Source organism: Sorex fumeus, unplaced genomic scaffold, assembly GCF_029834395.1.
Source record: "Sorex fumeus unplaced genomic scaffold, SorFum_2.1 ptg000024l, whole genome shotgun sequence".
Classification (NCBI taxonomy): domain Eukaryota; kingdom Metazoa; phylum Chordata; class Mammalia; order Eulipotyphla; family Soricidae; genus Sorex; species Sorex fumeus.
In genome coordinates this window covers 28,603,607-28,631,481 of record NW_026606081.1, presented here as the reverse complement: position 1 = coordinate 28,631,481, position 27,875 = coordinate 28,603,607, and the positions used below count along the sequence as shown (strand labels likewise).

Below are 27,875 nucleotides of genomic sequence, written 5' to 3'. Positions count from 1 at the left end.
TTATCTCTGATTAGTATCTGTTGGATCCCCTAGAGAAAGAGTTATTTGAATCTTCACAACAATTTGAAGAAACAATTTTATTATTATCTCCTAAAATTTGTGAACACCCAAACTTTGTCACAAAGCTGATAACTGGAAAAATTGAGATAATGGTATCAAAGCGAAATCTAACTAGAAATCTGATAGAGCAAGTATTTGATAACTCTCTCCTATAATTATTACAAACACCAATATCATGAAATAGTCAGACTGAGGAATATTTTAAGGTCCTACCTATGTTTCCAAAAATATGTGCCACGAGGGACTGGAAAAACAATAAGGAGGTAAGGCACCTGCCTTGCATGCAGCCAGCACTGAATATGGTTCTCTGAGCATTGCCAGGAGTTATCCCTGAGCACAAAAGCATGATAAGCTCAGAGCTCCACCAGGTGTGATGACCTAGAATCCTCTACACACACACACACACACACACACGGTCCCATGTAACAGAATGTCCTGAAAATAATCCATATGGAAAAGATTGTATGCTAATATATCAGGATGCTTATATTGAATACAGCTGAGTCCAGAGAAGAGATAAGAGAAATATAAGATAATTCATCTTTAAGTATTTTTAAATACAATAACTACATTTTCAAATTAAGTCCAGATGTTTTTTACTCCAACCTCCAAACACTTTTTGGGAGCGTCTTTAAAATTAATACAATGGGGATGAAGCCACAGTACAACGGGAAGGGCATTTGCCTTACATGTGGCCTTCCTCGGTTCAACCCCTGGCAGTCCATATGGCTTCCCACACCACCAGGTGTGGCCCAAAAAAATAAATAAAAATATAAAAATAATTAAACTGAAACTAAGTCCCCAAATGTCTAATAGCAAAGGAAGAACAGTACATTTTTTTTGTAAATATAAAGCATCCTATGAGTTCAATCTTTCGAAATCTTAGATTCATTCTTTTTTAAGGAATTCAAAAAACCAACCACCATTAAGGAAATTCTTAAGACACTAAATAGGAAATGAGGGGCTGGAGCGATAGCACAGCGGGCAGGGCGTTTGCCTTGCACGCAGCCAACATGGCCAACACAGGTTCTATTACCAGCATCCCATATGGTCCCCCAAGCACCGCCAGGAGCAATTCCTGAGTGCATGAGCCAGGAGTAACCCCTGAGCATCGCAGGGTGTGACCCAAAAAGCAAAATAAATAAATAAATTAATTAAATAAATAGGAAATGAACCTATTTAACTTGCTCATCAGAAAAAAAAATAATAAAGTGTATTCTATTAACATAAATATCAAGAACTATTTAGGACACATTAAAGAAACCATAAGTTTTATAGTGAAAAATGAAGGGCAACTATATCAATATCAGAAAGACAAAATCAGGTTATTTAACTCATGTCTCTTTCTATGGTTTTCAAAAGCATTAAGATTTGTTCAAATAGTCCTAAAATTTCTCAAATACCTTACTTCTTCACCCATTTCTATTCAAAGCATCTTTTCCCTAGATTTTTCTCATTTGTGTTATTACTCATCGTGCCCTTGAAAAACTACCTTCCTGTCACTCTAGTTACTGATGTTTTAGTCCCTAAGGACAAAGGCAGCTTCTGTACAATGGTGAAGATATCTTTCCATCACCGCTGCAGTGCTGAGAGGAGCTACAGAGCAACTGCTTCCAGTGGAAGTTCACCCTCTCAAAGGGGTAGCCAGCAAAATTCTTTCAGAACATTAATCATGGGCTAAAAAATTGAATCAGCTCAATAAGACATAAAGAAAGAAAAACTTAAAACCCAGAAAGCCAATATTGTGTTATTTTCATCATTTTTTACATTAATTGTACTGATTGTAAAAGGAAATAAAAGTTTACATGCATACAAGTCAACAGTGCAAAGGGCTACATATACCAAATGTCCAGAAATGCCAGAAACATATATATTAAACATATATATTAAACCAAAAACACAGAAAGGAGAAAAAGACTTTGACTCATTAACACCTACTTAGATAAGTGTTGATCACATCTTTTTATAAAATAATCCAACACCAAACATTATTGAGAAAATGCACTGTTGCTGTAAGCGGATTTGCAAAACGTATGCCACTTAACTTTTCTCACTATTATAAAATCACTAAAAATATGATTTAAGGTAAAGGTAAAGGTAAAGGCCCTCCCGTTGATCGTCGATTTGCTCGAGCGGGCCCAGTAACGTCTCCATTGGAGACTTTGTTGTTACTGTGTCTGGCATATCGAATACTCTCGGTAGCTTGCCGGGCTCTCCAAGAGGGGCGGAGGAATCAAACTCGGGTCGGCCATGTTGGCCGCTTGTAAGGCAAACGCCCTACCGCTGTGCTATCGCTCCAGCTCCAAAATATGATTTAATAATTTTTAAATGGCATCTTCAAGTTATGTGATAGGTTCCATTTACATTAATGGGTAAATGAAATTCATATATTGTTTCACTAAGGGAAAAAAACAGCATGATAGGCTTCTGTTTTCTTATATTTAAGGGTTCGTTGGATTTTTTGTTTTTTTCCTGGTGGTGCCAGGATTGTGTCCAGGGTACAGACAATTTCTAAAGGGGACCACGCTGGCAGATCTCAAGAATTCTGGGACTACTCATAGCAGTGCTGGGGCCAGATGGGTCCCATGGAGCAGTGATGTGACTCTGGGATGGAACTCCGGGTGGATGTTACAAATGTGCTCTAACACTTGAGTTACTCTCCCCAGATCATGACATTTTTCAAAACAAAAATCATATTCAATTTTCCTTGCCATGTATGTAATAATTCTGATCCTTTTGATTAATTTTTAAATATGGAACTATAGATAAGTCAAGCTACCGAGAGTATCTCACCCGTATGGCAGAGCCTGGCAAGCTCCCCATGACATATCTGATATGTTAAAAACAGTTAACAAGGGGCTGGAGAGATAGCACAGAGTGTAGGGCATTTGCCTTGCACGAGGCTGACCTGGGTTCAATTCCCAGCATCCCATATGGTCCCCTGAACACTGCCAGGAGTAACTCCTGAGTGCAGAGCCAGGAGTAAACCCTGTGCATCGCTGGGTGTGACCCAAAAAGTAAAAATAAATAAATAAAAACAGTAACAAGTATCACAATGGAGACATTACTGGTGCCCGCTCGAGCAAATCGATAAACAATGGGACGACAGTGCTACAGATAATTCAAACTTTTTTTTATTGAAAGAAGTGACATTTTTCCACTTTGTCACCAGTTATATCTTATCTTTCCTCCCAAAAGAAAAACTACTACAGAATTGACAGGTTTGGGTTTTTTTTTTCTGATCAGTAAAACTCCATAGAGTCCAGAAATAATCAATTTTTATATTATATGTACAAAAACTAATAGCCAGATATTAGCTAATATAAATGCTGTATACAGACTAAAAACTTAATGTTATTTCTTCCTAAATGAAGAACAGAGAAACACAATAACCTTGATATTTTTCTATATGTGCTAAAAAAAATGCAACATACTATAATTAACTCAATCTTTACATCTACACATTAAATGCAAACATATATAATTATCATTCTACCAACATTTAAATTTAGTCCCTTGGAAAAGATTTCCTCCTTCACAAAGTAGGAACATAATGGCAAAAGATGTATCAAAATTATACCTATTGCCATGGGTCCCAGACAAACAAATGAATCAGGAAAATGTGCCCTCATAGAACAGGTGTTTTAATATTTTATCTTTTTCCTGACAGACTAACAAAAAAGTATTTTCCAAAGACTTTTCTTACTGAAAAACTTCCTACAAATTAAGAATACACTTGGTTCCATTGCAAATTTTCACATAGAAAAAAATAGTGCTAAGACCTTCAAGAGCAACCAACCATACTTCAATTATGCTCTAAAGAGCAACTTCACAGAACAAATTTTTCAAGTGGGCTGACGCGGCCAACCTGAGTTCGATTCCTCCGCCCCTCTCAGAGAGCCCTGCAAGCTACTGAGAGTATCTTGCCCACACGGTAAAGCCTGACAAGCTACCTATGATGTATTCGATATGCCAAACACAGTAACAACAAGTCTCATGATGGAGATGTTACTGGGCCCAATTGAGCAAATCGATGAACTGGAGGACAGTGCTACAGTAAAAAAAAAAAAATCTGCCTCATGTCTATGATCACAAGCTATAAGCCAGTTTATTTTCAGATTTCTGTGTTTTAAAGGTGTGCAATGTTTTCTTTGAGTTTATCCCCTGTGAGTTTACTGAGTAGCTTAAATCTGTAAGTTTCTACCTTTATCCCAGTCTCAGAAAGGGGGTCTGTAGCACTTACTGCACCAACCTCTCTGGGGGCAGGGCTGTCACACACAGCAGGGAGCCCTGCTGTGCCCAGGGTCACACCTGCCTTTCCTCTCCTCCATGAAAGATGCACTTCAAATCTCTGAGTTATTCCCCAGCTCCTTGAGTGATCTCTTTTCCCTCTCCTTCTAGACTCTAAAATCGTGAATCGCCAACTGTTTGACATGGCCACTCATATCCCTGACTTCTTTATTCCCTTCCAATCTTCTCTTTATTCTCCTGTTGAACTATTTCTATAGCTGTCTTCAATTTAAGTGACTGCCTTATTAATTTACTCCTATAGAGCCCATGCGATGATTTTCATTTTTGGTAACGATCTAATTTTTTGTCTGTTTGGGGTCACACCTGCCAGACTATGCTCAGGGATCACTCCTGGCAGCACTTAAAAGGATCATCTGTAGGGCCCGAGCTCAGTCCAGAATTGGCCACATGCAAGACAAATGCCTTACTCGCCGTACTCTCTGACCCCTGACAAAATTTTCATTCGAGTCTGCTTTTAAAATAGAGTTTCTATTTCTCAGATAAGACATTTCTTTTTGTGGGGTGGAGGGAGGATTGGGCACACCCAGTGGTGCTGGGGAATGAACCAGTCAGCCATGCACAAGGAAAGCAACTGTACTATCTTCTCCAGCCCCAATACATAATATGCATATATAGTACATATCTGTATATGCATGTACACATACATGTAGTATATACTCTCTCGGCCCCCAATACATCACGGTCATGGTCCTCCCGTTGTTCATCGATTTGCTCAAGCGGGCCCAGTAACATTGTGAGACTTGTTACTGTGTTTGGCATATCGAATACATCACAGGGAGCTTGCCAGGCTTTGCCGTGTGGGCGAGATACTCTCGGTAGCTTGCCGGGCTCTCCGAGAGAGGCGGAGGAATCAACTCGGGTTGGCCATGTTGGCTGCATGCAAAGCTAATGCCCAACCTGCTGTGCTATCGCTCCAGCCCGCCCCAATACATATGTACATGTATTTGTATATATATTTGGGGGAGGAGGATCTGGGGAGGGTGGAGTGTAAACAAGCATTGGGAAAACACCCAAAGATTCTCGGGTCTTATTCCTAGTTCTATGCTCTAGGGCAACACCCAGAGATGCTCAGGTCTTATTCCTGGCTCTGTACTCCAGGATCACTCCAGGAAATGCTCCAGGGACCATATGCAGTGCCAAGGATCTTATTGGGCTCAGCTGCATATAGAATAGTTGCCTTGATCTGTACATCTCTCGGACTCAGAGTTTCTATCTGTTTTTCTCAAGTATGTTTAAAGACTCTTGAAGGACCATTAGAATATCTACATCAAATATTCAGCACTTACAACATCTGGATTATCTCTGAGTTGGTATGTGTTGATTGAGCATTCCCTTGAGAACTGTCATATTTCACCAGTTCTTTAGGTCTAGTTAATTTTTTAATAAACTTAGATGCTGTGATATTAATGTGTATTTTAGACTCTGTTCTATGCCCTGCTAAAATTCTTTCAAGTATGTTGATTTTGTTTTTATCCATTTGTAGAGGCATGAAATAAATTCAGATAGCAATTTTTGTTTTGCCTGTTGTAGACAGTGGTTCCACCATCAGTTCAATGCTCAAAGTTTGCTTTGGGTATAGCCCCCCCCCCAAAAAAAAAATGCATCTCAGAGGTTAGTCTAAGATGCGGGTAGCAGTTTAAATCTTGCTTTAAACCACTTTAACCTGGCTCATACATTCCAAACTTGGGATAAATTCAGGACATATGCAGGTTTTATACTGAATAAAGGGATTCCCCTTCTCCAGCTTGCCTCCAGCCCAGTTCTCATGCTATCTCCCAGGGTTCGATTAACCAGACTTCTCTGACTACGAAAACAGTCATTTTAATGTATTTTAACTTCGACAGGAGAATTGCTATGGTTCAATATTGTTTAATTCAAAGTATACTTATAAAATGAGGCATATTAAATTTTATATATTTTTTTGGTCGGGGGTGGGGGGCATGCCCAGTGATGCTCAAGGCTTACTCCTGGTCTGCACTCAGAGGATCAATCCTGGAGTTTCTGGGGGACCATATAGGAGTTAGGAATTGAACCCAGGATTTGGGAACTGAACTCAGTTGTGTGCAAGGCAATGCCCTATTTGCTGAATTGATCTCTCCAGTCCCAAGATGATGAGACATAGTCATCATCTTTTAGCTGCCAGGACCAGAAGGAAAAATATAGCCCTCCTGGGGATGGAAAAAGGGTACAGAAGCAAAGGCATATGGTCTACAATGGTTTGAATCCTAGCACCACATACGGTCCCCCGAGCACTGCCAGGTGTGGCTCTGACACAGAGTTGCTCCTGAGCACAGAGCCAGGTATGGTGAGAAAAATAGAAAGCCTCTAAAAGGTCGGATAAACCTCAAACTTCTCAAAAATGGAGGAAAGGGTGTTGGCAAAGCTGTGGAGAAACAGGAACCTCAATTAATATTGGTGAGAATGTAAACTGGTCCCATTTCTGTGGAAAACAGTATGAAGAACTTTTAAAGATTTTTAAATAGAACTAGCATTTGATCTAGCAATCACTCCAAGAAAACAGAAACATTAATTCAGAAAGAAATAGGTACACCTCGGGGCTGAAGCGACAGTACAGTGGGTAGGTAGGGCATTTGCCTTGTACACAGCCAACCAGGGTTTGATTCCCAGCATCCCATATGGTCTCCCAAATACCGTCAGGAGTAATTCCTGAGTGCATGAGCCAGGAGTAATTCCCTGTGCATCGCCAGGTGTGACCCAACAAGAAAAAAAAAAAAGAAATAGGCACACCTATGTTTACCATAGCACTATATACAAAAAACAAAATAAAATTAAAAAAACAAAAACAAAAAAACCTAAGTGTCCAACAGCAGATAAATAGACGATGATGAAAATGTGGTGTATACATAATGGAATACTACTCAGCCATAAGAAAAATAAAATTTTGTTTCTGCAACAATATGGAACAATATGGAACAAGATGAAAGGGGATCAAGTGAAATAAGTTAGATGTAGAAATACAAGTGTCAGATGAGACGAGTCATATGAAGGACATTGAAAAGCAAATCATAGAAACAGACTAAACTAATGGAAACAAACCCGTGGACTTAAACTGAAGAGCTGTGATCAGCAGGGATGGTGGAGGAGGGGACAGAGGTGAGAATCCTAGTAGGGTACTAGTACTTCATGGAGGTTGTGGTTTGGTGGCATTTATGTGAATAGATATGAAACTAAGCGACAGCACAGCATGTAGGGTGTTTGCCTTGCATGCAGCCGACACGGGTTAGATTCCTCCATCCCTCTCGGAGAGCCCAGCAAGCAACCGAGTATCCTGCCTGCACAGCAGAGTCTGGCAAGCTCCCCATGGCATATTTGATATGCCAAAAACAGTAACAAGTCTCACAATGGAGAAGTTACTGGTGCCTGCTCAGCAAATCAATGAACAACAGGAGGACAGTGCTACAGTGCTACAGTGCTACCCCTAAAACATACGATAAGGGGCAGGAAAGACAGAACAGCAGGCTAGGCAACAAGTTCCCAAGCACAGCTAGGAGTGATTCCTGAGCACAAAGTCTGGAATAAGCCCTGAGCACCACTGGGTATGGCTCAGAAAACAAAAATAAAATACATAATCATGCAAACTGATGTTATTTCAATAAAAAATAAATCATGAAAAAATATGAATGTGGGGGCTGGAGCGATAGCACAGAAAGTAGGTTGTTTGCCTTGCACGCAGTGAACCCAGGTTCCATTTCCAGCATCCCTTGAGGTTTCCTGAGCACCTCCAGGAGTAATTCCTAACTGCAGAGCCAGGAGTAACCCTGTGCATCACCGGGTCACTGTCACTGTCCTCCCGTTGTTCATCGATTTGCTTGAGCGGGCCCAGTAACATCTCCATTTTGAAACTTGTTGTTACTATTTTTGGCATATTGAATACATCGCAGGTAGTTTGCTAGGCTTTGCTGTGCAGCGAGATACTCTTGGTAGCTTACTGGGCTCTCCGAGAGGGGCGGAGGAATCAAACCCGGCTCCACCGGGCTGGCTGCACACAAGGCAAACGCCCTACCGCTGTGCTATTGCTCCAGCCCGCATCACCAGATGTGACCCAAAAAGCCCCCCCAAAAAAAGATGAATGTCAAGTAAGATTTCCATTAGACTGGACACACACACTCCCAAATCATTATGCTTTGATCTAATTTTTAAAATGTTCTATTCTGATCTGATAATAAAACAAAATGAACACAGATGATGATAAAGACAAGTGAAACAACTAAAGTTGTCAATGATATCAACACAGCCTTAGTGAAGGGAAATAAAAATAATTAGGGCTTCTTTCTTTAGAAAGATAAAATGAATTGGGGAATACAACAAGCTTCAACGAAATCATACAAATTATAGAGTGAGTCCTGATACACAAATTAATCTAAATCCCAAATATTCAGACAACAATGTGTACCTGGAAACTTTTTGTTTTATACAGAAAAAATTAAAACATGGTAAAAACATAAAAGTTTAGCAAGTAAGTCTTTAATGGAACATATTTAAAGTAAATCATGTATAGTGACACATAATGGTGAATTCAGGAAAAGTAATGAAATTTCAGCTACACCAGTAATGTCTTTTGCATCATTAAAAACAAACGTCTATCAGGACCGAAGCAATAGTACACAATGGGTAGGGTGTTTGCTTGCATGAGGCCAACCCGACTTCGATCCCTGGCATTCCATGTGGTTCCCCCAAGGGCTTCCAGGAATACTACCGGAGTGCAGGGCCAGGAATAACCCCTGAGCATCACCAGGTATGATCTAAATGCAAACAACAACAATAGCAACAACAACAAACAACAATAACAACAAAAAAATCTTTGCGTTAATAATGCTAATATTGAACATTATGGGATGAACCATAGACATTACTTAATAGGACTTTTCTTATAGATATCCTTGTTCTACTTGTCTACCTGTTTATTTTAAATCTTAGAAGTCTTACAGGTTATAGGTGGTCAGAAACTAGAATAGCATCTATAAGTCTTCACTTATTCTCTATCACAGAATTGTAACAGATTAGCCAAAAAAAAAAATATTTTTAAGACTTCTAGATTAAAATACTATGATCACCCAAATGACATTAAAAACACAATACAATCTAGAAGACTGAAGTTTTACCCCATTTTATTGAGGAATAACTGATTCTGAGATTTTTGAGATATTTAAAGTATACAACATAATGATTTTATATATTTACACACTGTATGTACATTTCCCCATATAGGAATTGAAAGAGCTATGCTTGGAATATCACGTTTCACTCAAATGAGAGAAAGAATCCGGAGTTCAGACATCCGTCGACAATCAAGAATCAGGGACACTGTCTCGTTTGCCAAGGTGTCAAAAATCAGATGGGCTGGTCACGTAATGAGATTTAAAGACGACCGCTGGACTAGAGCTGTTACCGACTGGATTCCACGGGATGTCAAAAGACCACGTGGTCGCCCACCTACCAGATGGTCAGACTTCTTCATCAAGACCATGAACGATCGGTTTGAGGCTCTTCATGTTCCCAGAGCGAACAGATGCCATTGGGCTACACTAGCACGCGACAGGGACAAATGGAGACGTTACTGGTGCCCGCTCGAGCAAATCGACGACTAACAGGAAGTTAAGTGATAAGTGATTAAGTGAAGATCTAAGAGAATTACTGTACTTACTTTAATGTACTGAAAACATTCCCTCAAAGTTTCTACTCTAGAAATATAATCCAAATTTAAAGAGAGAAGAAAATAAATCTAGCATTATCACCTCATCTTTACTGAACTTTGACTAAACAGGGTATATCTCAGAGGACTATTTTTTCTACTTGCCTGTTTCATGTCTTAAGGTAGCAATAAGCTCTATGGTTATCACAAAAAAAATAACTTGTTATATAGATATACTTTACTTAGACAAACAAAACAATTTTCACTTGTAAATACGTCTCCATACAGGAAAAATAACATAAACATAATAAATATACCTACTCCTTTTGGAAAGCCATACATAAGGGAGAAGTATATCCAAAGATGAGACACATCTGGGCACTAGGACTGTAGCCGCACTGGAGCAATTTCTTTAAACATTCTTCGTGCCCTCCAAACACTGCTGAGTAAACAGGACTCACTTTGTCTGGGCCAGTGTCGCAGATCCGGTTAGTAAGTGGTATTAGCAAGTCCAAGATTCTGCAAGTAGAAAAATTCAGGAAGAATTAAAGTACATGTGAAAAGTCAGCATTCTTTCTACAGCATGAACCACTGATAAGATTTTTAGAAATAACCTCTGCATTGACCACAACACCCAAAAGGAGAGAGAGAACACAGGGGATTGTCTTGCCACAGAGACAGGGGGGGATGGGGGGATGGGGGTGGGGGGATATTATCCATGGTGGTGGAAAATGGGCACTGGTGGAGGGATGGGTATCTGATCATTGTATAATCGAAACCCAAGCACAAAAAATTGTAAATCTACAACTGTAAAAAAAAAAAAGAAACAAATAAAAAAAAAGAAAAAAAATAACCTCTGCATTCAGTGTACCTCTACTGCCATTAAATTATTTCTAGCTACCGATCTTCTTTAGAATGTTGTATTACCGCTAATATGAAAATCTTTAATTATATTTGAAACAGGATTAATGTTCCTTCAAATAAACAGGCAACACTTATTTTTTATTATTTACCCTACTAGCCTACTCCCTCAAATTTAAACATTATGTCAGACACTTCAGGATCTCAAAATTATTTAAATTCATTATAATAAATATGAACTTATGGGGCTGGAGCAATAGATAGAATAGCTGGTAAGTTTGCCTTGCAACAGCTGAACTGAGGTTGATCCCCAGCATCCCCAAGCACTGCCCTGAGCACTGTCAGGTGGGGCCCCAAAACAAAACAAATATACATATATACATATACATATCTTATATATCAGACATATATAATCTTATAACAAAATAATTACTATTTTACTATTTTCTGAGGAGCATGGCAACAAGAGTCAGAGCAAATAAGATCTGTCCCTGCATAACAGATAAGATCTGTACCTGCATAGCGACCCAGCAGAAGTGTCTGGGCTCATTTGATAAGCACCAGGGATCTGGTCTTGAGTCTCACCCAAACCCCAAGAATTGTCACCTACGCTTAGCGAGTCATTTCTAACTGCAGCATCTAGCACTAATTGGAACTGGACCAGGGCAAAGCAGAGTTGGAAAGGTCAGTAATGCTAAACTTCATGTGATTGGACCATCCTCGGAAGCCGAGGCCTGCTATAAAATATGTGTGTATTTGGCAATAGAGTGAGCAGCCATCAGCTGTCTCCTGGAGTGGTTTCTCCATGTGCCTGGCATCCTTCGCCCCACGTCTGCCCCGGACCCAGTGCACAACATGTCTGGGCACTTTGGGGAAAAACTGTTCCCCAACAATTTTCCTTCTTTTATTCTCTTCTAAATAAAAGCAACTTAATTATTATTTTTAACTAGTACATTATTTTAAGATAATGAGCAACAAGACATCTCTTCATCTCTTCAGGAAAAGATGTGAATTTCTGCTAAAATATTCTATTCTCAGAAAGGGCAATATTTTAGACTCTCAGGATGATTTATAAGGAAATTGGTAGCTAAGTAGGAAAAACTGTAAAGAAAATCATCTCAATTAAGTTCTTAGATAATTTTCAAACTGACCTTTAGTCATCAGCTGAATACAAAGGCCAACCTAATCTGCACTTCTAAAATTAAAAATAAAACTACAGGGATAAAGTAAACCAGGAAATCCTTCCTATTTCTTGGAAAAGCAGCAGGATATGCCAACTCTCCCTTTAACATCCTTTCTCTTTGCTACTCTTCCTTATGTATAGAAGTCTAATATTTAAGGAGAATTTATATTCAGAGGGATTTACTTAGCTTGTGGTGTATAAAGGAAACATCGGTGGAAATCTCAAGACTGAGTATAACACGCTGGAGTGACAGTGCAGCAGGTAAAGCCCTTGTGTTGCATGCAGCCAGCTGGAGTTTAATCCCTAGCACCCTTGGGTCCCCCAAGCACAGCCAGGTGTAAGCCTTAAGCACAGGCAGCTGTGGTCCAAAAACAAAACAAAGCCCAAAACAAAACTCAGTACCACTAAGGACAAGAGGGTTTTTATTAGCAATTTAAAATTCAGAATATAATTATAAGTAAAATTTATTCCAAATAAATTTTATTCCAAAGAAAGAAAGAAACATTAAAATTTAAAGCCCAGGAATTCTGTTCAAGTACTCAAATAATCTGCTTAATTTCTCTTAAATTTAATGATTCAAATTTTTTTTATTTGTTGAAAATTTATACTCTTCCACAAGGCACACACATGCTTATAAATATCTTCCTTTGGCTGTTGTTTTTCCATTTGGGGGCCACATGCATCTGTGCTCAGGGCTTAGTCCTGTTCTGTGTTAGGGAATCATTTCTGGCTATTTAAAAGAACCACAAGCACTGTCTGGGATAAAACCAAGGCAAGACAAGCATCTTAACTCCTGTTGTCTCTCTCCAATCCCCAAATATATGTTTTAAAATTTTTTATTGTATTAAAAAACCAGGATTTTAAAAATTATTGATAGCTTCATTTTAGGCATGTAATATTTCAGCACCAAACACACCACACAATAAATATCTTTAAGGAAATAGTAGTAAAATAGCAGGCCACCTAGTGACATAATACCTACACTGCAGAATGTTTTCCTACTAAACTTGATGACTTCACTGATAAATGAAAACATTTCATTTTTTAAATTAATTATTAATATGTATGAGCATGCAAAATTATTATAGTATAACTAAGACTTCTAATACATAAAACATGTATTTTAAGAAGCTGTTGAGGAGCAATTTGTCAAAATATGTTAAAATTAAGAACAGGCTTATCAGATTCAAGAATTCCCTTCCTCCCTTACTAAACTTTCTCCTCACTGCCCCCTCTCCCTGTCTTCATCTCTGTCTCTTTCTCTCTCTCACTCTCTCAAATAGCAAAATTTATAGATTTCTGGTCACAAAAGAATCATAATAGAAGCATTGACAAGTACTGGGTTGGACTGGAGATAAAGAGAAGTCCAACCAAAGGGTTAGACACAGAGTTTCCCGAACCCATACCAAAGACAGACCTCTAGCAAGGTCACAGAGTCAGAAGACTCCCAGGGTAGCAAATTTGAATACAATGAATGAACCGATCAGATCTAGACTACAGATACCCAGGATAAGCTGGAGGAAAAGTGGAGAAGCATGGCCATTTTTTGATTGAAAAGTCAAAGAAAGACTTACCTCCTGAAAAAAAGCCCGGCCTTCTTTTGTCTCTGTGGAACAATTAGTGGGGAGGTGGATCTAGGTACTGAGCAAACTCACCCAGCAAACTAGTGAAGAAAGAACTAGTTAGGGTTTAGCCCTGAGACGTCAAGGCCTGTCCCAGAGGTTTACTGATTTCCTTTTAATCACGAGACCGTCTTTAACTCCTGTTTAACACTTACTGTGCATGGCCCATCTGCGCAGCCGCGTGAATAGGTAACTGCCAGTTGTCCTCATTACAGTAAAGATCTGGGTCAGCCCCACTGGACAGCAAACGCGCTACACAGCTCGTGTGACCCTCCTGAGCAGCAATGAACAAGGGAGTCGCTTTGTCCAAGGCCTGGCAGTTGACATTCGCACCTAACACAGAATGAAATATTTAACAGATAATCCTCTTTTAAGCACAAAGATATAACTATCATAAATATCAAAGCAGTTATGATAAAAAGGGTTTCATAATACAATATTTTCTCTCCTGAGTGGACTTTTTTATATAAACATTAATCCTCCTCACTTGATTCCATTTGTCTTTGCTTTCAAGTCAGCAAGAAACAAGTGATTATTAATTTCAGAATTCATTTTTAACTAAAACAAAAATCTTACTCATTGGAATAATTTTATTCCAGTCCCTCCTCCAACAAGGACTATGTGGGCATGGGTAATCAATTAAATATGACAAGTGCAGGGACAGGAGAGATAACTCAAGGACTAGCTTGTGATGTGTGCTTTCCAGAAAGCCCAGGCTCAAGCCCTGACAACACAGCATACCTGAGCACCACCACTAAGACTGAAAGGGAGGGAGGGAAGAGGGGGAGGGAAGAGGGGGGGGAGGGAGGGAGAGAGGGAGAGAAAGAGGGAGGGGGAGGGGTAAGGGAGGGAAGGAGGAAGGAAGGAGGGAGAAGGGAAGGGGAGATCAAACTCAGGTTAGGTTCAAGCAAGGCAAAAGCCCTACCCACTGTACAAACTCTCCAGCCCCCAAGGAGAAAGAACATTTACTGACAATAAAATTCTATAAATACACTTTGAATAAGCCAGACTCCAGAAAAGGGTAAAAACTAAGCAAAACACAAATTATAAGTTAAAGATTTTATGAAACCCGAAGCTGGAGAGATAATCCAACATGTAAGGTGCTTGCATTACATAAGGCTAATCCAGGCTCATACCTCAGCACCCCATATGGTTCCCCGAGCACTACCGGGAATGATTCCTGAGTGCAGAGCTGGGAGTAAGCCCTGAGCACTGCAAGGTGTGGCCAAAAATAAAACCAAAACAAAAGGGGTAGGGCTGTAGAACCTTCAGAAATTCTAACTAGATTTCAACATGTCTACATACGCATCTGCTTGACACACGCAAGGTGGATGCCTCACCTACTACCACTTTCAGAAAGACTAAATCAAGAAAGAAAACCACTTATCTTTCTTTAAGCATGCTCATTTTTGACTGACAATTTCAAAATATCAGAAAGAATAAGGAAGCAGGTCTGTAGGATTACAGGTTGGAAAGATGGGAAAATGACAGATGATTCACTGAAAGGAAAGTCATTTTAAGGAGCCAGAAACATACAAAGTTACATTATGACCGTATTACATTATCTTTTCATTTAATCTAACTACTCAGGGCTGGAGTGATAGCACAGTGGTAGGGTGTTTGCCTTGCACGCAGCCAACATGGTCGACCAGAGTTCAATTCCTCCGCCCCTCTCGGAGAGCCCGGCAAGCTACCGAGAGTAAAGCCTGGCAAAGCTACTCAGGGAGGAGAGAAGAAAAAAAAAACCTTTTGCACAAGCAAAACAAAACAGGTATTTAGTACTCCAGGAAAGCAGTCAAGAAGAGAGCCATTAGGGGCAATTCAACCTGTTTATTCAGAGTATTATCACACACTAATATCTGGAACTTGTGGAAGCAGAAGATATTAGCCTGGGATTGTTAATAATACTAATAATAATAGCACTGTCCTTCCATTGTTCATCGATTTGCTCAAGCGGGCGCCAGTAAAGTCTCCATTGTGAGAATTACTACTGGGTTTTGGCATATTGAATACACAACAGGGAGCTTGCCAGGCTCTGCCACGCAGGCGGAATACTCTTGGTAGCTTATAGTAGTAGTAGTAATAATAATGATAATAATAAATAATACAGTAATATTATCAATACTATACTAATAATATAGTAATATCACTTGATCACATGACATCCCATTATTCATCAATTTGCTCGAGCAGGCACCAGTAACGTCTCCATTCGTCCTGTCGTGTGCTAGTGTAGCTCAATGGCATCTGCTCGCTCCATCTATACCAAGAGCCTTTGTCAGGGTCTTGACAAAGAAGTCTGACAATCTCGTAGGTGGGTGGCCATGCGATCTTTTGATGTCCTGTGGAATCCAGTCAGTAACGGCTCAAGTCCAGCAGTCATCTCCAAATAGCATTATGTGTCCAGCCCATCTGATTTTCGATGCCTTGGCAAAGGATACAGCGTCCCTGATTTTCAATCATTGACGAAGGTCAGAACTCTGGATTCTTTCTCTCATGTAAGTGAAGCATGATACTCGAAGCATAGCTCTTTTGATTCCTCTTTGGGAGACCCGAATAGCGTTCCCATCCTGCTTTCATAGGACCCAGGTCTCTGAGACGTATGTTAATGCAGGAAGAACAGTAGAATTGAAGAGATGTACCCAGAGCCAGAGGTTCTTCATCCTCATAGCTATTTCAACGCTTTTAAAGGAGTTCCAAGCCGCTCTCTTCCTCCTGCGCAACTCAGGTGCCAGGTCATTTGTCATGTTCACTTCTCAACCTAGGTACACGTAACTGTTGCAATCAGAGATGTTCATTCCATTCAGAGTGAATGGAATGTCAGGAGCAAGTCCGTTTCTCATAAACATTATCTTCGTGAGATTCAGCTGTAGTCCAACCTTTCCACTCACAGTTAAAGTTGGCCAGCATTTGTGTCACTTGGCTAATGTTTGGTGTTATTAGAACGATGTCAATCAGCAAAGCAGAGGTGGTGTAGTAGCCGACCGTCTATCCTCACTCCCACTCCTTCCCATTCCATTTGTCGCATGATGTTCTTGAGGGTGGCACTGAAGAGTTTTGGTGAAATGGTATCACCCTGCCGAACCCCTCTCTTGACATGGATGATCACATATTTGTAGAATGGTGAGATTCTGGTAGTGAATCCATAATACAGCTCCAGAGAATCCTGATGTATTGAGTTTGAGGCCCTTTTTGGCTAGGGCTTTGATAACCACTTCAATCTCAACAGAACCAAAGACCTTCTTTAAATCAATGAACGTTAGACAGAGTGGCATCTTGAACTCTCGAGAAACCTCAATGAATTTGGTTACAGTGTGGATATGGTCGATTGTGCTGAATCCTTTTAGGAACCTGGCGCGCTCACATGGTTGTCCTTCATCTAGTGTTCTGCCAATCCTATTCAGGATGACTCGAGTGAACAGCTTGTAGACGACAGACAATAGGCAGATCAGGCGATAGTTGCCAGTGTCGTGGATGTCTCCCTTCTTGTACAGTAGAGTAGTCCTGCTAGTTTTCCACTGGGATGGAACCTTGCATTCAGACAGGTAGCGTGTGAAGAGCCAAGCCCGTGTATTGATGAGTACTGAGAGCAGATTCTTCAGGTGTTCAGGTCTGACCTTCTCTGGGCCAGGTGCTGTTCACTTCTTTACTGATGAAATGCCGTGTCGGATTTCTGAAGGGAGAACATTGGGAATGACATGCATCCTGCGGAATTTGGCATGTTGGCAGGTGGACATGGCTATCGAAGAGATCCAAGTAGAAGTCATGGATAATCTTCTCCATTGCCCTTCTGGAAAATGTGATAGATCCATCAGGACGTTGGAGGGCAGTCATCCTGGTCTTGTAGTTGGTGAAGAATGGGCGAGCATTGCAAATGCTTTTCCCGGCTTCTGCCGTATCTGCCAGCACTGTTGCTCTTCTCTCTTTGAGGTCTTCCTTTATCACTTCTCTGAAGTGTTTTGCGAGCGCATACATTAGCTTGTGATTGCCTGAGGCTTATTCCATAACACGTTGATGAATAAGTTTGAGAGTTTTCGAAGACAGGTGTCTGTGACTTTCTCTCTCTAGGCATTCCTAGCACAGTCATGGAGGTGCTGAACCAGTCAATCATATTCTTTGTCAATGTTGTTAACGATGGCATCTTCCCATGTTTCTAAAATAGTGCCAAAGAGCTCCCAGTTGGCGGTTGTTCTGGGAGCTCTCTTCTTAAACTTTGCAGCCCTTTCTCCCCACTCCATAAAGTAGAATCTTGCACAAAGGAGACGGTGGTCTGATCTCATTTGAAATTTTGGGAGAACAGTGAAACGGTCAGGCAAAACAGTCGACTGAATATGATGTGGTCAATTTCATTGTGGAACTGTCTACCGGGAGACTCCAATGTCCAACATTTAGATCTGGTCTTCTGAAACTGAGTTACCATGGATGGTCTTGGTCAACATGATGAACTCAGACAGTCTCTCACCCTGTCTGTTCCATTCTAGGCCATGGGTCCTGATGTGGAGTTCTTCGGCTGATCTTCTCGGTCCTATCTTGGCATTAAAATCACCAACAATGATCTTATAGAAGGTGTGGTCTTCTTTATATAACTTCTCCAGCTCCATGTAGAACTTCTCAATTTCTCCTTCATCATAATTGGATGTTGGTGCGTAGACAACGAAGATAGAAACTGCCGGCAGTGAGCCATGTCCATCTGCCGACGTACCAAATTCCACAGGATGGATATGTCGTTCCCAATGTTCTCCATTCCGAAATCCGACACGCCATTTCGTCAGTAAAGAAACAAACAGCACCCGGCCCAGACAAGGTCAGACCTGAACATCTGAAGAACCTGCTGTCAGTACTCATCAACACGCTGGCTCGGCTCTTCACACACTACCTGTCTGAATGCAAGGTTCCATCCCAATGGAAAACCAGCAGGATGTACTACTGTTCAAGAAGGGAGACATCCATGACATTGGCAACTATCGCCCGATCTGCCTGTTGTCTGTCATCTACAAGTTCACTCGAGTAATCCTGAATAGTTATGTGTACATATGTTACGAATTCAACATGACGAATGGCCTGGCACCTGAGTTGCACAGGAGGAAGAGAGAGAGTGGCTTGGAAGCGGCTTGGCCTTCAAGAGCGTCGAAGATATAGCTAAGAGGACGAAGAACATCCGGCTCCGGGCACATCTCTTCAATTCTACTGTTCTTCCTGCATTAACATATGCCTCAGAGACCTGGGCCCTACGAAAACAGGATGAGAACACTATTCATGTCTCCCAAAGAGGAATTGAAAGAGCTATGCTTGGAGTATCACGCTTCACACAAGTGAGAGAACGAATCCAGAGCTCTGACCTCTGTTGACGATAGAGAATAGGGACACTGTCTCGTTTGCCAAAGCGTCAAAAATCAGATGGGCTCGACACGTAATGCGATTTGGAGACGAATGCTGGCCTAGAGCCGTTACCGACTGGACTCCACAGGATATCAAAAGATCGTGTGGCAATCTACCTACAAGATGGTCAGACTTCTTCGTCAAGACTCTCAGCGATCAGTTTGAGGCTCTTCGTGTTCCTGGAGCGAACAGATGGCATTGGGCTACATCAGCACATGACAGGGATGAATGAAGACGTTACTGGTGCCCGCTCGAACAAATCGATGAGTAACGGGATGTCAAGTGATCAGGTGATCAAGTGTAAGCATATAAAGTGCTGAAAGAAATTTGAAAGTTCTTTTTTTTTTTTTTTTTTAGAAATTTGAAAGTTCTTACAGAACTTTTCTTGTCTCAAAAAATCCAATACAAATGCAACCCAACACCATCTTCTTTGGCAATGCTGAAAATGTATTGTTTATTATGATGGACCCTTTGGCATTATATGTGTTGACAAAATGTAACCCTGCTTTGAAATAAACTCATTTGGATAATCACATAATTGCAAAATACACAGTTCAAAGGCTTAAAAATCAAAGTAGCTATCAAATAAATTAAGGCTAACCTAGTCTTGTGTCCAAGAAAGTTAGAAGTGTTTGGTTTCCAATAAGAAAGGACAGCCCTACCATTCAATTTGTCAATAAGCCTGCTTTAGTTATACATCATCATGCTACTCTTTGGATAAATTAGGAGCCGTGCCTTACATTACATGAGTAATAGACACCTAATAATTAGGCTTGTAAATCAACTCATATGTACTCCTATCAGCTCCTATCCTATTTGTTTCTGGTGAAGAATTATTCTACCAAGATACAAAGTTAAAACTCAGCTTAATAGTGCAAACAGATTCTCTTACCTGAGGAAATAAGTAAGCACAAGCTCTCCAGTTTCCCATACTGGGCGGCCACAAACAAAGGCGTGATTCCAAAGTCATCCTGACATTCCATGTTGGCTCCCTTTTTAAGAAGCAGCTTTACCATATCAGTATTTTCCTAAAATGCAGATTCATATTTTAAATAAGATAAAACAAAGAATCCAGAAACTATCTCTCTTCTTATTGTTTCTTATAAATCTTCACTAAAGAAAAACTTTTTAAAAACCTTATTGGTGGATGGAAATAGGTACTAATCAGATCATCTACAATTTTGCCTAGACTATCTAACAAACAGATGGAACCCTGATTTCAGGAAATTACAAACTTTATAAAAATCCTATAAAATCAGCTACTACGGGGGCCTCAGTGATCTATTACAACAGGTAGGACTTGCATGTAGGCAACCTAGGTTTGATCCCCAGCACCCCATATGGTCCCCTGAGCCTGCCAAAAGTGATTCCTGGCACAGAGTCAAAAGTAAGTCCTGAGAACCACTGGGTGTGCCCTCCCGCCCCCTCCACACACCCCTACCTCCCAAAACAAGAGAAAAAAAATAATTAGCTTACTAGCCTCAGTTCCAAAGAGTTATGACAGTTTCTAAACATACTAATTTAAATAGGAGTCACCATTCTTTACCAATTTATATCCCAAATATTCTGATGGTCTCTTAACTATGTTATCAACATTTGAATAACTCAGATTATCCCTGTAGCAGAAAACAGCTAGAACTACTAGAGCAGTTGGCTTACTCTGAATCATCATTAGCATTTAGACTGCCTGTTCTTTACTACACTAACCATCATAAATCACAGGCAAGTAGGAAGCAAAAACTGAATAGAACTGTCATTTTAAAAGGGTAAAACACACAATTTACATGGAAATAAAATAATAAATTTAGAGGTTACCTGAAAAGTAGCCTGGTGCAAAGCATTCCATCCACACATTGAATGGGATCCATTAACTTTTGCTCCACCTCTAAGCAACAGCTTTAACACATCTATCTGTCCGCTTTCAACAGCTGCAATACAGCAGTCAAAAAAATTGCTGTCAGTAAAAATGCATGTTTGTAGGCATGAGCACTTTGGAGATATTCTCACCACTTACTCACCTCAGAACTTGCAATGCTGTGAGCATTCCTACTAACAAAACAAAATCCTGTGGCAACACCAAAGACACTGATCACAATGGTCTAAGCGCAAACCAATTAACATCTCCATCTCTTCTGGGCACTTACAAATTATTTTCAACCCAATTTTAAAAAGTACAAAGGAAACAGAAGAGGCAAACATTTATTCTCTCTGATAAGAGAGAGTATGTTTCTATTCTGTTCAAAGGCCCAAAGATTTATTATCATTACTATTTGATCATAAATGACATGGTCACTAACAAAATAGAAGGGAAATACTGCAAGTTCTGTGTCTTAGTTCATTTTTACCATCATAAACAGCAGCTGCTAAAATTTTCTTCTATCAATTAAATTATCGTAAAATTTTGCTCATTTAAACCACATAAGCAACAAATGTTGAATCAATGCGATTTAGCTTCCATAACTGAAAGTAATGACTCTCTCGTACACTGCTGCTAGAGCAGATCCTCTAAAGGAATTTTACATACCCATACTTTAAAAATCATATGCCCTTTTACTATTTGTACTATTTGTACCAATCAAATTCTTTTTCCTCATATATTCTAACTTAACTTTACCACAAGATATGTGAATTCTAACCTGATGTATATATAACAATTTGCAAATCCTACCTAGTAAGGTTAGAATGTTTAAACTCATACAAGCAAATGGAGTTAAATTTTCCAGAGTATTTCCTACCACAAAACTTTGCTATGACAGTGTCAGTAATTTTGTAGTTTAGGCACAGAATGAAAAAGATAAAACAGAACTAAGTAGAGCTTAGTAAGTATGCACACAAACATATGCAATTAAGAAATAAGGTAGACTGTGACTGTTGTGTTGTGAAATTATTATAATCACTATTAGAACTGTACATTTGAGAAAATATTGTATCTTTAAGGAAGGAGTGCAGACATGTGTATGAACTTCATGTGCTTGGCTATGGGGCAAGAAGATTTGAAACACAAATTTCTATTTCACTTCAAGCATACAAATGTTTTCCACAGTAGGAAGTAATAAGTAAGAATGTTACCATGTTAAATGAAGTTAAGCTAGCAGAACAAGAAGTACAAACACAGGATGATCTCACTTATATGTGTATAGACTAACTGGGGAGGGAATACAATGTTTGAAGGGGAATGCCTAGATCATTGATGCCAGAGTATATAGAGAAGGGGTGAGAAGGAAAGAAATTCAGGGAGGAAGAAAAGACAGAGAAAAAGCAACAAGAAGCAGGGGGGGCAGGAGTCTGAGCACAGGTGGTGTAAAGGAGCCGTGCCGCTAAATATCCAGGCCTCAGAGTCAGAGACTTGAAAACAAGAGACCCAGACTTCAACAACCAAAGATAAAAACGTGCCTGTCTGGGTAGCTGGCTGAGGTGGGGGTAGGGGTAGGGATGGGTGGGGGTGGGGCCTTGGGAACCCTGGTGGAGGGAAGAAGACACTGGGAGTGGGATGGGTGCTGGAACAAAATGTGTCTAAAACCCAACTATGAATAACTTTGTAAATCATGGGCCTTGAATCTTTAATGAAAACTTTTTTTTTTAAACAACAACTCTTAAAAGGCATGTGCTGGAGAAATAGTTCAACAAACTGAGGAAAAGCTCTGCATGCAGAAAGCCCAGGTTTGATCCCAGCACCCTCGGGCACCCTGAGCACCGGTAGAAGTGACCTGACATTCCATGTTGGCTCCTTTTTTAAGAAGCAACTTTACCATATCAGTATTTTCCTAAAATGCAGATTCATATTTCAAATAAGATAAAACAAAGAATCCAGAAACTATCTCTCGTCTTATTGTTTCTTATAAATCTTCACTAAAGAAAAACTTTTTAAAAACCTTATTGGTGGATGGAAATAGGTACTAATCAGCCACTACTGGAAGAAGTTCCTGAGCACAGAGACAGGAACAGTCACTGAGCACCACCAGGTGTGGCCCCAAAACATCCTCTGCTTTTAGACCCCATGTCAACTGAGACTAAGGTGATAAATAGCTGGTTTCTCCCCATGTATTTTTTGGGGGTTTTGGGGTCACACCTGACAGGATGCAAGGGTTACTCCTAACTCTGTGCTCAGAGGTCACTCCTGGCAGTGCTTGGGAGAACCATAAGCAGGGCTGGGGCTAGAATCTTGATCAACGACATAGAAGGCAAACACCTTTACCTCTGTATTATCTCTCAGGCCAGTAACAAATAATAGATTGGACAAATTTTTTAAATAATCACTTAAAAATGTCGTATTTTTCAAGGGACTGATGAGACAGTTGAAAGTACTAAAGTACTGTGTCACATGCAGAAGCCCTAGGTTCAATCACTAGCACTGCATGGTTTTGAGCACTGCCAGGAGTGACCCCCTAGACATTCACCAGCAGTAGCCCCCAAGTTGCGATGGATATATCCTGAAACAAAATAAAAAGATAGCAATACTTGTCTATCCTAAAAAATATGCTTCCTTTTCAAACTGACTAGACTTTGAAATTAGACTGCAGGATATGACAATATAATGTTATTTAAGCAGTCATTCTGCTATAAACTATCTTAAGAATGACAAAATATATCAGGGAACTTTTATTGGTATTAAACAACAGACAGAAGACCAATTCTTGTGAAAAGAGCAACACTTGAGGTTTCCCCACTATCACCCACAACTACATTTATTTTTTTATTGTATTAAGGGCAGTTTAAGTTCAAGCTAAGGGAGGGTCAGATTGAAGAGTGAATACTCCAAACACAGAAAACTGCTGCAGCACAACTCAGTCCACTGAGCTACGAAAATGAAATCCGTTTTCTGGGTTCGGGTACACAACCAGTGTTGCTGAGGGCACTGTGTTCGAAGGTCTCCAGTTGTGCTCAGGTGCCTGGTGCTGCCATCAAGGGAAGTGCCTTAACCTCTGTACAGTACAGAAGTTGAAATATGTTTAAATAGTTGGAATTTGTCAAGCAAAGCCCCGGAGAAAAGAAAACTGCAGAGGAGAGACACCAGTATATAAGTTCTTCGAAAATTTCTGGCTAAGGTTTGGGTCACACACGCATGGGCAAGAGGATGCTTCCCAGATGATGGCTCAAGAATTAGAAGTAAAAGAATTAAGAGTCAGACTATGATGTTGAGCAATAGAACCCTGGAGGTCCAGCCAAGTCACAGCAGTGAACCACATACCTCATTAACACCTTGGGGATCTACCTGAGCTCTTCAAGAGAGGCCAAGGTCTAAGGGCCACCTCTGTGAGCTTCTTTATCTGTTCTGACTAAACCTAAAATAAATCCTAACGAAAACAGAAAAGGGGCCAAGGTAGGGAGCTGATCGGCTTAGAAAATACCTTCAGTTCTCTCCAGACCTAGTCACAAGACATAAAATCAAACCAAAACAAGTTCAAGGTGACAGAAAGGAAATCAACATCTCTCAGATGAAGGGAAAGAATTCACATCTCTGTTACACAGAATCCACAATATCTGGCATACAAATGAGAAAATAGTCAACAGAAACTGTAACATGGCCCAGATGTGAGATTTAACAGATCAACTGAAGCACTTACTGGAAATATGTCCTTAAACTTCAAGAAAAATATGTTCAAAGATTTCCCTATTAATATACATGCTATCCAGATAAAAATGCACAGAGACTCTAAGCAAAGAAATAAAACTGTTAAAAACAAACAAAAAAACTAGGGGCCAGCAAGACAGTACATCATGTCCACCAACAAAAGGCAATCCTCCCCCCCACACACAAGTCACTGAATTCTCTCAATCCATGCCTGCCCCCATTCCAAATCTGTGGTTGGAATTTAAGGTTTGTTCTCATTGAATACTGTCCATTTCCTCATTTTGTTCCTTTATGTCTCACATATGAGTGACATTGCTTATCTTTCTCCTACTGAATTACTTCACTTAGCATAATACTTGCCAGTTCCATATGTGTAGTACAGAGCAGAGCTTATCTTTCAGGCTAGAGAGATGGTGCACTAAAGGTACAAGGTGATTGCTTTGCAAAAGACCAGAGAACTCTGGGTTGACCCTTGACAGTGCATATGGTCCTCACCACCAGCAGGAGTGATCACTGAGCACAGAGCAAAGATACAGCCCTAAGCACCACCAGGTAAGGCCCCAAAACAAAAACAAAACAAAACAAAACAAAAAAACAAAGCAAAAACCTATCTTGGCTATTAAACCTCTATCAGATATATGGTGCCAAGAAGATTTCTCCCATTCAGCAAGATGTCTTTTTGTCTTAATGATCATTTCTTCTTTTCTTCTGGAGTGCAACGGCTTTCTGAGGTTATGTGACATACCTGTTTATTTTTTGTTTTGTTTTCCTAGGCAGGAGTCAAATTCCCCTCACTAAAGACAGAGGCTGCGAGACCATCAGGATCTGGTTCTCGGCAGTTAAAAATCTTTCCTTAGCTTTACCTCTTTCCTCTTTTTTTCTCCCCAAGTGCTTCTCTTCCTTAATTCTTCACCATAGCATTCAGTCCTAAAGGTTCTCTGAAGATTTTTTTTTTTATTAGTGAAACACCATGAGGTACAGTTGTAGATTTACAAATTTTTGTGCTTGGATCTCGGTCATACCACGATCAAATACCCATCCCTCCACCAGTGCCCATTTTCCACCACCAGGATAATATCCCTCCCCTCCATCCCCCTATCTCCCCATCCCCCCTGCCACTGTGGCAGGGCATTCCCTTTTGTTCTCTCTCTCCTTTTGGGTGTTGTGATCAGCAAAAGAGGCATTGAGTGGCTAACATGTTCAGTCCAGTCTACTTTCAACCTGCATCTCCCCTCCTGGGAGGATCCTCCAAACACCCTCCACTTGGTGTTCCCCTTTCTATCTGAATTGTCCTTTCCCCTAGAATACCCGGCTGGCCTCTAAGTTATGGAGTAATTCTCCTGGTGTTGCTCTCAGCTATTCTTGGGTATTAATCTCATATTTTATTATTTTATATCCCCCAGATGAATGCAATCTTTCTATGTCTATCCCTCTCTTTCTGACTCATTTCGCTTAGCATGATACTTTCCATATTGTACCACTTGTATGTAAAGTTCATGACTTCATCTTTTCTAAGAGCTACATAGTACTCCATTGTGTAGATGTACCAAAGTTTCTTTAACCAGTCATCTGTTCTTGGGCACTCAGGTCTCTTCCAGTTTCTGGCTACTGTAAAGAGTGCTGCAAAAAATGCTATCCAGATAAAAATGGTATGTTCAAAGATGACACGCCACTGGCTGAGCAAGTGAAAACAGAGATAGATAAATGGGACTATCTTAAACTAAGAAGCTTCTGTACCTCCAAAGAAACTGTTGGGTAACATTGCTTTGTCCTTCAAGAAGCTTAGGTTTTATCTGGTTACACCCATTCATCTGGTTACACCCATCAATCTGGTTACACCCATCACAGTGCTCCTGAAGCACTTCCACTTCCATTGTGTTTACATGTAAACATGTAAACAATCTTCCCTATGCTCTCCTTCCCACCCAGTTAATCAGCTTTCCCCTTAATCAGACTTTGTTAATTTGTAAGATCAGTTTCCCAGAAATCTATGATTTTATATGTATGAGTGAAATATTGACTTTCTCCTCTCCTTATGCCTTATGAATAGTTTACTTTAAAGCAATGTCCTTTTTGTATAGATACAGGAAGACCGTTAACATTATGCTTTGTAATTTAGGATTTGATTGGCCTTGAATATTATTCACTCCCGGGCATCTTTCTCGACTTAAGCCTCAGTTGCCCTTAGTTCCTAACACCCCAAAAGCAGGGTCCCGACGAGGGACTGAATGGACCCAGGGCAAGCAGTGAGCTACCCTGGCAGCGAAATGGGCCAGGCCAAAGTGCCACGATTCTTAACTATAAGTTAAGAGTTTGATCATGGACAAATGCTGTCATGATCCTAGGTAACGACAAGACTAGGATCCTGCTAGGGGTGGGAAAGACTATCTGGCCTGAGCACCGTAGTCTGAGATGAAGATGGCCCTAGGAGAGCAATTCTATAAGTTTAAGATATTTCTTACTGTATCCATACAAAATGATTTATATTATATTCTTGTATGCTTGTCCGACAAGGAGAGGAGAGGCACGCCCATGGGATTCTGCTCTAGGGTGGGTCCTCCTGCTGAGGAAGGATCTGTCCTAGGAGCGGTCTTCCCTGAGGCTAAGATTTCTACCCCTGTTGATCTCCACCCCTATTGATTGTGACCGCACCTATGTGTATTTGTTCCCCCAATTCCTCATGGAGAGAGGATATAACTGTACTGTAGGAGTGGGGCAGGGGGCAGAAGAAAGAAGAGAGTTCAGAGAGGATGAGAAGGAAGAGGAGGATGAAGGGGGATGGAGAAGGAGAATGAAGTAGCATGGGGGCAGAGATAGAAGAAGAGATGAGGAGAGAATCAGAATAAACTACGACTAATACCTACCAGCCTGGCCCTCGTTCCTTCCTCTGCCTGACCATCACCATCGACCTCTCCGGGGTGGTAGAAGGGTGAGACTACCGAACGCGGGTGGCGGGAGAGATAGAGCCGCCGCCGTGTGGGTGCCGAGCCCCTATCTTGTGTGAGTTTACACAGAAACAGTGACCAAAATACAAAGACAGTCTACAGAATGGGAAAGAATATTCGCCGAATACACATCTGACAAGGGGTTGATATCAAGGATATACAAAATACTGGTTGAACTCCACAAGAAAAAAACATCCAACCCCATCCAAAAATGGGGCAATGAAATGAACAGAAACTTTCTCAAAGAAGAAATCCAAATGGCAAAAAAGCACATGAGAAAATGCTCTAC

At 40.5% G+C, this 27,875-nt stretch overlaps 1 protein-coding gene across 2 annotated transcripts in view; it reads right to left on the bottom strand.

The window, feature by feature from the left end:
* ASB3 (ankyrin repeat and SOCS box containing 3) overlaps positions 1 to 27,875 on the bottom strand; it is a 151,042-nt gene that overhangs the window by 30,615 nt on the left and 92,552 nt on the right. For both annotated transcript variants that reach the window (XM_056114057.1, XM_056114058.1), the window contains 4 exons: positions 20,885 to 20,997; positions 19,962 to 20,097; positions 13,846 to 14,023; positions 10,346 to 10,543 (listed from right to left, as the gene is read on the bottom strand). In XM_056114057.1, coding sequence (XP_055970032.1) covers positions 10,346 to 10,543; positions 13,846 to 14,023; positions 19,962 to 20,097; positions 20,885 to 20,997 — 625 coding nt within the window. The remainder of the gene's footprint in view (positions 1 to 10,345; positions 10,544 to 13,845; positions 14,024 to 19,961; positions 20,098 to 20,884; positions 20,998 to 27,875) is intronic.